This window comes from Chrysochloris asiatica, unplaced genomic scaffold (genome assembly GCF_000296735.1).
Source record: "Chrysochloris asiatica unplaced genomic scaffold, ChrAsi1.0 scaffold00032, whole genome shotgun sequence".
Lineage (NCBI taxonomy): Eukaryota > Metazoa > Chordata > Mammalia > Afrosoricida > Chrysochloridae > Chrysochloris > Chrysochloris asiatica.
Window position 1 is genome coordinate 898989 of NW_006408550.1, and position 12390 is coordinate 911378.

The 12390-nt window shown below is 38.1% G+C and overlaps 1 protein-coding gene across 1 annotated transcript in view; it reads left to right on the forward strand.

Moving 5' to 3' along the window:
- BCAP29 (B-cell receptor-associated protein 29) overlaps positions 1 to 12390 on the forward strand; it is a 95534-nt gene that overhangs the window by 14742 nt on the left and 68402 nt on the right. The window contains exon 3 of the mRNA XM_006859351.1: positions 8546 to 8702. Within this exon, the coding sequence (XP_006859413.1) occupies positions 8546 to 8702 (157 nt within the window). The remainder of the gene's footprint in view (positions 1 to 8545; positions 8703 to 12390) is intronic.

Below are 12390 nucleotides of genomic sequence, written 5' to 3' on the forward strand. Positions count from 1 at the left end.
CTGTGTCAATTAATATGATCATATGGTTCTTTTCCTTTTTTTTAAAAAAATGTATATTGTAGATTACATTGATTGTTTGTCTAATATGGAACCATCCATGCATCCTTGGTATGACTCCTACTTGATTATGATGTATTACTTTTTTTAATATGCTGTTACATTCTATTGGCTAGGATTTTGTTGAGAATTTTTGTGTCTATGTTCATAAGGGGTATTGGACTATAATTTTCTTTTTTAGTGATGTCCTTGCCTGGTTTTGGAATGAGGCTTATGCTTTCTTCGTAAATTGTTGTATTGGGGTGTTTTGGAATAGTTTTTAGTAAAATTGGTGTCAGCTCTTCTCTGAATGTTTGGTAAAGTTCACCAGTAAAGACACCTGGGCCTGACCTTTTTTTTGGTTAGGAGTTTTTTAATGACCTGATCATTTCTTCTTTTATTATAGGCCTGTTAAAGCTTTCTACTTCACTCTGTATTAGTTTAGGTTGTTTTGTTGTTGTTAAGTGCTGTGGAGTCAGTTCCAACCCATAGCGTTTCCAAGAAGCAGCTGGTGAGCTTGAACCATGGACCTTGCAGTTCAAACGACTTTGCAGTCTGACGCATTAGCCCACAGTGCTGCACCAGGAGTCTGCTTAGTTTAGGTAGTTTGTGTTTTTATTCTATATTTTCAAATTTATTGAAGTAAAAGTCTTCCTAATATTCTGCTTTTATACTTTTTATTTCCATTGGTTTTGTTTTGATGTCACCCATATCATTGCTTATACATGTTATTTGTGTCTTCTCCCTCTTTTTTGGTAGACTTGCCAATGGTTTGTCAGTATTATTAGTTCTTTCACAGAACCAGCTTCTTGTAGTTCAACCACCAGAATCTTATTGATTCTTCCTGTTGTCTTTCTGTTTTCTAATTCATTTATTTCTGCTTTCTTCTGGTGACTGTAGGCTTACTTTGTCTTTTTTAAATGTTGGAGATGTGTGTTAATGTGTTGATTTTGAGTCTTTCTTCTTTTTGGATCTGTGCATTTATAGCTGTAAACTGCCCTCTAAGCACTGCTTTTGCTGTGTCCCAAAAGTTTTAGTATTCTGGGCTTCTCATTTGCTTCAAGAAAATAAGAATGAAAATTTTTCATTTGTTCTATTACTCACTGGCTTTTAAACAAAATATTATTTCCTTTCCATGTGTTTGATTTTTGTTTTCCTGATATTCTATTGTTGATGTCTAATTTTGTAGCATTGTGATCTGAGAAGACAGTTTGCAGTATTTTGCTATTTTTAAATTTATTGAGACTTGTGTTGTAGCTTAACATATGGTCTATTCTGGAGAATGTTCCATGTGCACTGTAAAAGAATGTGTATCGTACTGTTGTTGGGTTGAGTGCTCAGTATGAATCTATGAGGTCAAGTTGAATGATTGTGGTGTTTAGTTCCTCTGGTTCTTTGTTGAGTTTCTTTCTAGTTCTTTTCTTTTTTGACAGTGGTGTATTAAAGTCTCCTACTCTTACTGTCGACCACTCATCTGTCAGTTTGTCATAGTGTGGTGGCTTGCGTGATTTTGGAAGATATGCCACCAGTATTTGAAATACCAGCTGGGTCACCCATGGTAGACAGGTTTCAGATGAGCGTCCAGATTAAGATAACTAGGAAAAAGGAGAGACAAACTACTTCCGGATATTTAGTCACTGACAACCATATGAATAGCAGTGGAACACTGTCAGATAGCATCAGAATGTTGAACGTTGAAACATGATGAAGAACACCAGAATATTGTCAGATGTAATGCTGGAAAATGAGCCTCTCAGGTTGGAAGCCTCTCAAAATAGGACTGGGAAAGAATTGTCTCCTTAAAATGATGATGCGAAAAGGAGTTAAACTTGTGGAACCTTCATTTGCGTATGGGGCCCAACTGTAATTGAGGAGAAACAGCTATAAATATCAGTTAATAATAGGAACATGAAATGTGCAAAGTATGAATCTAGGAAAATTGTAAGCTGTCAAAAATGAAATCGAACACATAAACATCAATATCCTCGACATTAATGAGCTGAAATGGACTACTATTGGTCATTTGCAATCTGACAACCACATAGTTTAATGTGTCAGGAATGACAAATTGGAGAGGCATCACATTAATCATCAAAAAGAACATTTCAAGATCTATCTTGAAATACAGTGCTGTCTATGATAGGATAATATCCAGATGCTTACAAGGAAGACCTGGTAGCGCAGTGGTTACGAATCGGGCTGCAAACTGAAAGGTCAGCAGTTCAAAACTACCAGCTGTTCCACGAGAGAAAGATGAGGCTTTCTGCTCCTGTAAAAATTTACAGCCTCGGAAACCCTGTACAGGGTCACTATGAGTCGGAACTGACTCCACGGCACATAACAACAACAAGGAAGACCAGTTAATACAAATACTATTCAAATCTGCACATCAACCAATAAAGCCAGTGATGATGAAATTGGTAGTGTACTGGTTACGAATCAGGCTGCGAACCGCAAGGTCAGCAGTTGAAACTACCAGCTGTTCCGCGGGAGAAAGATGAGGCTTTTTGCTCCCATAAAGATTTACAGCCTTGGAAACCCTGTACAGGGTCTCTATGGGTTGGAACCGACTCCACGGTACATAACCACCAACAACAACAACTTCTTTAGTCTGAAAGTGTTCAAATATGCAGTCAAGATGTATTGATAATTACTGATTGGAATGCAAAGGTTGGAAACCAAGAGGAAGTTTCAGTAGTAGGAAAATATGACCTTGGTGATAGAAAGCAGGCTGGAGATCTCATGATAGAATTTTGAAAGATCAATGATTTCTTCATTGCAACTTCTTTAAACAACATAAAAGATGACTATACACATGGACCGCAACAGATGGAATACACAGAAATCAAATTGACTTCCATATTATCAGTCAAAACAAGGCCAATGGCAGATTGTGGAACACACCTTCAATTGCTTATATGCAAGTTCAGGCTGAAGCTGAAGAAAATTAAAACAAGTCCATACCAGCCAAAATAGGACCCTGATCATATCCCACCTGAATTTAGAGCAAATTTGATGCATTAGACAATAATGACTGAGACCAGAAGAGTTGTGGGATGATATCAAGAACATGATATAGGAAGAAAGCAAAAAATCATCAAGAAGACAAGAAAGAAGGAAAAGATCAAAATGGATATCAGAAGATATTTTGAAACTTGCTCTCCAGCATAAAGATGGCAAAGCAAATGGAAGAAATTAGGAGGTAAAAGAACTGAAAAGAAAATTTCAAAAGACAGCTTGAAAATAAGACAGTCAAATATTATATTGAACTGTGCAAAGATCTGTAGTTAGAAAACCTATAGGTAAGAACATGCTCAGCATTTCTCAAGCTGAGGGAACTGAAGAAAAAATCCAAGCCTCGTAATACTGAAAAATTCTATAGGCAAAATATTGAATGATTCAGAAAGCATCAAAAGAGATGAATACACAGAGTCACTGTATCAAAAAGAAATGACTGATGTTCAACCATTTCAAGAGGTAGCATCAAGATCAAGAGATGATGGTACTGAAGGAAGAAGTCCAAGATACACTAAAGGCATTGGCAACAAACAAGACTCTGGGAATTAATCAAATACAAATTGAAATCTTTCAAGAAACTGATGGGGCACTGGAGGCACTCATCTATGCCAAGAAATTTGGAAGATAGCTATTTGGTCAATTGATTGGAAGATATCCATAGTGGTGCCCATTTCAAAGAGAGGTGATCCAACAGAATGCAGGAATCACTGGACAATATCATTAATAGCACATACAAGTAAAAATTTGCTAGAGATAATTCAAAATCAGCTACAACAGTACATTGGCAGAGAACAGCCAGTCTCAGACAAGGACATGGAACAAGGAATATAATTGGTGACATCAGATGGATCTTGGCTGAAAGCAGAGAATACGAGACAGCATTGCAGAGAATGAGTATTCCAGAACACTTAATTGTGCTTATGCGGAACCTGTACTTAGACTAAATGGCAGTTGTTCGAACAGAACAAGGAAACACTGAATGTTTTAAAATTAGCAAGGGATGTGCCAGGATTATAGTCAAGAGTCCATGAAAATTTGAAATTCTGTTCTGTATTTTTGCCCTTTTAATCATGATTCTTAAGGGGCTCTGGTAGCGTAGTGGTTACGAATTGGGCTGCTAACCTCAAGGTTATCAGTTCAAAACTACCAGCTGTTCCGCGGGAGAGAGAGGAGGCTTTCTGCTCTGTAAAGATTTACAGCCTCGGAAACCCTGTGCAGGATCGCTATGAGTCGGAACGGACTCCATGGCACACAACAACAACATCATGATTCTTATATGGAATCTGTGGTTTTAAATGATCAGTAATGGTAGGTAGCTGGACAACATCCAGTTCTGGTCTCATAGCATAGGAGGCAGTTAGTTGTTCATGGAGACAATTAGCCACACGTTCCATGTTGTTATTGTTGGGTGGCAACAAAATACTCCAGAGCCCTATGCCATCCTTATCATCATTCCTAAGTGAAACTTGGAATGTTGCATCCACTCTATCAATCCAGATCTGCCTTTTTTTCCCTCATTCTCATTTTCCTCTGTTGCTCCACTTATTGTGAATGAATACAGACCACTTGTTGTGCCTTGGATAACTGTCTTAGTCTGGGTTGTCTAAAGAAGCAAAACCAGTGAATCTTGTCTATAAAGAGAGATTTATATCAAGGAAATGGTCCACACTGTTGTAGAGATAGGCAAGTCCCAAGTCCATGCGTCATATATCAGACTGAAGGCTTGATAAATCAAGATCAACAGGTCTGAAGGCAGGCAAGCAGGCAGCAGGCAGGTCTGACAGGTACAAAGGCAGGCCGGTGATGACTCCTGGATCACCAGGTAATAAGAGTAAGCCACTGGCTCAAGTCCAAAGAACCAGAGATTGGAAGACTAGCTAGATGCAAGATCCAGATCCAGCAGAGAGCAAGCAAGTTTAACTGAGTGTCCAATATATTGCAAGTAGACAATATCCCTGAGGAAACTTCCTTTCCTTTGATTGGCTGCTCATAGCTGACCTCATCATAAAACTAATTGTATCATATTAGATCTCATTATGGAGATAACTACATCTAAACTGCCAGATTCCTGGAACCCTAGTCTAGTCAAGTTGACACAAAACCTTAGCTACCACAATGGCCTTTGCAAGCTTTTAAGACTGTAGGCACTACACGGTGAACTAAGAGGTACAACAGAAGCACTAAACATTTTAATAGGCCATTTAACTGGGATGTGTCATGAAACCATAACCCTAAATCTCCAAACTAAGGAACCAGATCCCATGAGGTTGTACATAAACAACCTCAGCTACTTTTCCTGTTTTTATATTTTGTTAATTGTTGTAAATGTATCTATCATAATAGCTTTTGCCAGTTCGGCTTTTTACACATATATAACTTATTGGCAGCAATCAGCTGTGTAACCATGCTCTTAATCAGTGCAGTATTTTATCACCATTAGCCGCCCTTCCCCGTTTCCTGAAGCCCCTGGTAACCACTAATATACTGGTCACCATACATTTGCCTGTTCTTAACTTTTTATATTAAGTGAGGTCATACGATACTTGTTATTTTGTGTGATTGTCTTTATTTTATTCAGCATGCTGTAGCAGCTAAACTATAGCATATGTCAAGATTTCATTTCTCGTACTGACTGAGTAGTATTACACATTTTGTTTATACATTCATGTATTGATGGGCATTTAAGTTGTTTCTACCTTTTGGCTAGTATTTTGAATAGTGCTGATTACCTTTTGAATAGTGCTGCAGTGAACACTAGTATACAAGTCACTTTTTGAATCTCTGCTTTCAAGTTTTTTGGGGTATATACCTAGGAGTAGAATTGTTGGTCATATGGTAGTTCTGTTTTTAGGTTTTTGAAGAACTGTCACACTGTTTTCCACAGTAGCTATACCATTTTGCATTCCCACCAACAACGAATCCCCCACTGCCATCAGGTTGATTCCAACTTGTATCGACCCTATGTAGGGTTTCCAGTGCTGTAAATCTTTACTCGATTAGAAAGTCTCATCTTTATCTCTCAGAGTAGCTGGTGGGTTTAAACTGACAGCCTTGCAGATAGCAGTCTAGTGCTTATCCTACAGCACCACCAGGGACCCTTCTAGCAATGTATAAGGATCCAATTTCCACACATTCTTGCCAACAGTTGTTATTTTCTGTTTGTTTTATTATTATTTTTTTAATCTTAGCCATCCTTTGTTGTTATTAAATACTGTCATGTTTTTGACTCATCAAAACCCTGTATAGGGTTTCCGAAGAGCAGCTAGTGGGTTTGAACCACTAACCTTGCAGATAGCAGTCCACTGCTTATCCTACAGTGGAAGTATTTTTAAGTGCCATCGAGTCAGTTGCGACCCATTGCAACCCTATTAATAGCGTTTCCAAGGAGCAGCTGGTGAGCTTGAACCGCCAACATTGTGGTTCAAACTGACTCCAGTCCAGCACATTAGCCCACAGCGCATTAGCCACACCAGGACTCCACTGGTATCTTAATGTGGTTTTTATTTGTATCTCCCTGATAAATAATGACACTGAGCATCTTTTTATGTATTTGGTGGCCATTTAAATGTCTTTCTTTGGTGAAATGTCTTTTCAAGTCATTTGCCCATATTTTTGATTGAGTTCTTTGTCTTTTTGTTGTTAAGTTGTCAAAGTTTTATATATATTATATATATACACGCGCATATATATGTATATACATGCACATATATGTATATATTTATACCAAATATATATTTCTCACATTATCATCAAATACGCACCTTCTGAAGACACTCACCCAGTTGGTAGCTCCTTTTTTCACTTTTTTTGTAAAACCTTTGAAACAAAATTTTTGTGAGGTCCCATTTCTTTATTTTGTCTTTTGTTACTTGTACGTTTGTTATTAGATGATCCATTGTTTAAAGCTGGTTTTGACAGCTTTGCCCCTACTTGTAGGACTTCTATGGCTTTAGTTTTGACATTTATGTCCTTAATCCACTTTAAATTGTTTGTTTGTTTGGTTTTTGTATGGTAGAAGACAAGGGTCCTGCTTCATTGTTTTATTCCAAATTTCCAACCATCATTTATAGAAGAGATTCTTCTTTCCCCATCAGGTGAATTTAGCACCCTTGTCAAAATTCCATTGATCATGGATTGCACATTGGACTGCTAACCTCAAGGTCAGCAGTTTTAATCCACCAGCCCTGCTATGGGAGAAAGATGTGGCTTTCTACTCCCATAAATATTCACCATCTCGGAAACCGTATACAGAGGATCACTATGAGTCAAAACTGACTCTGTGGCACACGACAACAACATAGATGTATGGATGTATTTCTGGGCTCCCAGTTCTATTCCACTGGTGTGTGTATCTATGGTGATACCAATTCCGGGCTATTTTGATTACTGTAGCTATACAGTATTTTTTAATCCTTTTTTAAAAACTCTTTATTGTGAATTGACTTAAAGATTTACAAATCAGATCACTAGTTTTTCATTCAGAGAATTATACTTTGTTTCTTCTCAGTGTTTCCAATTCCCTTCATGTAGCTTCACATATCCCACTTTTTGCCCTGTGTTTCTTGTTTCCATTCCTCTTTCTTTCCCAACCTTTCTGAATTTTGTTCTTAAATAAATGCTGCCTATTTGGCCTCCAGTGGTTGACCATTCTGTGATATATGTACCTTACAAGTGGTGTTGCACCCCCTATATTCCTATGTATTGTTGCTGTTGTTAAGTGCTGTCGAGTCGGTTCCAACCCTTAGCAACCCTATATAGGATTCCTAAGGAGTGGTTGGTGAGCTTGAATCGCCAACCTTGTGGCTCAAATAGACTTTGTAGTCCATCCAGCACATTAACCCACAGCACCACACCAGGACTCCTATGTATTAATTGGCTGAAAATTGAGCCACAGGGGTGAGTTCAGTTCCAGGCCTGAGGGGTGATCAATGGCAATAATTTTATGGTCAGGTAGTGTAGTAGTTACGAATCAGGCTGATAACCTCTGGGACAGTAGTTCAAAACTACCAGATGTTCTACTGGAGAAAGAGGAGGCTTTCTGCTCCCATAAATATTTACAGCCTCGGAAACCCTGTACAGGGTCGCTATGAGTCGAAACCAACTCCACGGCACATAACAACAACAACAGCAACCAGTCTCTATCTGACTAGTAATCCTTGTCTTTTTTTTATGAGTTTGAGTTTTGTTCCAATTTTCTCCAGCTCCATCCAGAACCTTGTAATGTGATTTCTTACAAAGCAGTTCTTTGTGGTAGCCAGGTACCATCTAGTTTTTCTGGTCTCAGGAGCTATATTCACATGTCCATTAGTCCATTGGACTAATTGTTTCCAAATATCATCAATATTCATCTCTCTCCTTTCCTTTGGACAAGGAGAGACCAATAGTTGCATCTTAGATGGCCACTCATGAGCTTTTATTACTTTCTATTTTTATAAGAATAATTTTGTATTAAACATTAAAAAGTAATATTTTCCCTCTCTTTTTTTAATAGATGCTGTGAGAGAAATAAGAAAATACTCCTCTGCTCATAGCATTGAGAAGAGCTCAGCCAGTACTGGTAGACCTAGCTCCTATGAACATACACAGATGAAACTTTTTAGGTCTCAAAGAAATCTTTACATTTCTGGATTTTCATTATTTTTTTGGCTGTAAGTACAAATAAAAATAGAAGCACAATTTAAAAATAGGATTTCTGTTTCTCTCTTACTCTCTCTGTCTAAAAAGCCTAAACTTTGGTTCCACCATCCATCTGTCAGTTTGTAATACTGTGGCTGGAGTGTTGCTGTGATGCTAGAAATTATGCCACCAGTATTTTTAATACCAGTAGGGTCACTCACTGTGGAGAATTCAAAAAACAGCTACAATATATAATAGTACATCGACAGGGAACTGCCAGAGGTTCAGGCCAGATTCAGATAAGGATATGGAATGAAGGATATCATTGCTGATGTCAGATGGATTTGGCTAAAAGCAGAGGATACCAGAAAATTGGTTACCTGTGCTTTATTGACTACACAAAGACTTTCGATTGTGTAGATCATAACAAACTATGGACCACATTGAGGAGAATGAGTATTCAGAACACTTTATTGTGTTCATGAAGAACCTGTATGTAGACCAAGAGGCAGTCATGAGAACAGAACAAGGAGATATTTAAAATCATTTAAAATCAGGAAAGGTGTGTGCCAGGGTTATATTCTTTCACCATACTTACTCAATTTGTATGCTGAGAAAAACAATGTAAATTGCTGGGTTATATGAAGAAGAACATGACAACAGGATTGGAGGAAGACTTATTAACAACCTGTGATATACAGATGATACAACCTTTCTTGCTGAAAATGAAGAGGACTTAGAATACTTATTGATGAAGATCAAAGACCACAGCCTTCAGTATGGGTTGTACCTCAATGTAAAGAAAACAAAAATCCTTACCACAATGTGACTTTTAACATATCCCACCTGAATTTAGAGATCTTCCCAAGAATAGATTCGATGCATTAAAGACTAATGACCTAAGACCAGGAGTGTTGTAAAATCAGGAGCATCATACAGAAAGTCAGCAAATGGTCATTAAGAAGACACAAAAAAAGAAAAGACCAAAATGTATGTCAGAAGTTACTTTGAAACATGCTCTCCAGCCTAGAGATGTTACATTGAATGAAAGAAATAAGGAGGTAAAATAGCTGAACAGAAAATTTCAAAGGGCAGTTTGAGAAGACAAGGTCAAATATTATAATGAAATGTGGAAAGAGCTGGACATAGAAAATTAAAAGGCTAGAACATGGAGGGTTTAAAATCACAAAAAGTGTGTGCCATACTTCTTTAAAGATTGTATCATCTGCATATTGCAGGTTGTTAATAAATCTTCCTCCAATCCTGATGTCATGATCTTCTTCATATAACCCAGCATTTCACATTGTTTGCTTAGCATACAAATTGAATAACTATGGTGAAAGATTATAACCCTGGTGCAGGTGGGGTATGGTCAAAGTCACATTTTGGCTCTCGTGGACTTGTTTTGATTTTCTTCAGCTTCAGCTAATACCAGTCTATTTCAGCTCACTGTTGCCTATGATATCAATATTTATGCATTCCATTTCATTTTTAACAACTTCCAGTTTTCTTAGGTTCGCCAATTCATACATTCTGGTTATTAATGGATGTTTACAGCTGTTTCTTCTCATTTTAAGTTGTACCCCATCAGCAAATGAAGATTCCACAAGCTTTACTCCATTCATGTCATCACAGTCAACTGTAATTTGAGGAGGCAACTCTTCCCCCAGTAATATTTTGAGTGCCTTCCAAAATGAGGGCTTCATCTTCTGGCACTGTATCTTACAGTATTCTGGTGCATCATGTTTCAATATTCAGTATTGTGGTGCAATCTAACATAAGTTCCACTGCTAGTCATAAGATTTTCAGTAGCTAAACATTCAGGTGCATTGGTACCATAGTGATTACAAATTGGGCTGTGAACCACAAGGTCAGCAATTCAAAACTACCAGTTACTCTGCGGGAGAAAGAGGACGCTTTCTGCTCCCATAAAGATTTATAGCCTCGGAAACCCTGTACAGGGTTGCTGTAAGTTGGAACTGACTCCATTAAAGACTCCATTAAAGGCACATAACCACCACCAGACATTCAGAAGTAGTCTGCCTCTTCTCCTTCCTAGTCTGTCTTAGTGTGGAAGCTCAGCTCACACCTGTCCACCATGGATGTACCCTGCTGATATTTAAAATACTAGTGGCTTAGCTCCCAGCTTCACAGCAACACACACACTACTACAGTATGACAAACTGACAGGTAAGTGGTGGTCCACAGGCATAGAGGGTAGGATTTACACAAGATATTTTGGGGAATCATAATTAAATCCATAACGCCTCTTAGTTTCCTGGTATCACCATAGCAAACCCTGACTTTCACTTTCTATGACTGTTACTCCCCCAAAAGTGGTAGCTGTTCTGTTGTACGCTATATTTTCACTCTGGTGTCATTCACAGTTATAGTTAAATACTGTTTTAACTCTCACTTCCAGGCTACAATCTTAACTTCTTGAGGACAGGAGCTGTCTTCTTCTGTTGTATTCCCAGTACCTAAAATAATACTTACCACTTAACAGTCCCCGAGTAAATATTTGTTAAATGAAAAATTAAAGCAGCTCTGTATAGGGTTTCTAAGGAGTGGCTAGTGGTTTGAGCACATCCACCTCCCGATTAGCAATCCAGTGCTTATCCTATAGCTCCACAGCAGGACTCCAAAGATATTAATTATTCCTTCTGAAAAATGAAAGTAACATATAAGCATATGTGAATGGCAGCTTTGAGGCTTAATTGCCTTATTTAATATACTCTTTAAATAACAAATTTTGAACTGGGCCAAAGAAATTTTTTCTTTCTACTCTGGTCACACCCTCCTAATGTTTCTGAAATTCCCCTCTGGAAAAGACCTACTAGCCTCTCTTAGGAAAATTATTAAATCACTAAGCACTGAATTTAAATTTCAAATGGTAGTCTTCTAACAAAGATTCAAAAGGAATGAGGCATGACCTTGTTTTAACTGAGAGACTAGAGTTTTTTTTTAAAAAAGTTTAAAGCATTTGTTCCATCAGAACCATACCCATACCTAAATGGGAACCCTTTGAAAATGACTGTTTCATCAAAGGGAACACATGAGCAGGTATGTAAGCTTGCTGGCAACCATGTTGGTCTACTGGTGAGTGAAAGAGAGGGAAAGGCAGCAGTGAAGAAATGGGCTGAGTTCAACCATGTTCCATAGATTCCCATTGACCTGGAGATGAGAGAGAGAAAGGGCTGGTTGGTCCAAAGTGTGGTGAGACCTGGGGACTCCTGAGCCCATGGACAAGGGAGAGTGAAGAATTCAGCTGATATAAAGTGAGGGGAGACGCACAAGAACGTCCATACTTGCAGATAGTACCCATTTGACCTAGCCTGGATGGCTTGATAATCAGAACTTGACTAGAGGAAGATTTTCTAAAAAGCATTTTTTTTAATATAAAGGAAAAGAGTGTAAATTGCTACAATTTGATGAACTTGACCTATATTTATGGATGTAGTAGCTCAAAATACCAACTGAGAGGGAAGGAATATTCACATCGAGTATCAATCCTATCCCCTCTGTATACAGGGTAGATAGGAATGGGCAACTTAGGCATTGGCTACCTAAAATGAGGGAACAATAAAGGCACAAAGTGACTGGCTTACAAGTTTTCAAGAGGGAGTTTAAGAGTGTGTGGGAGAGAAAGATTCCCCACTGAATAGTTTTCATCTTCTCTAGGCATGTCTGGTGAAAAGAGATGGGGATAAGATTCTTATG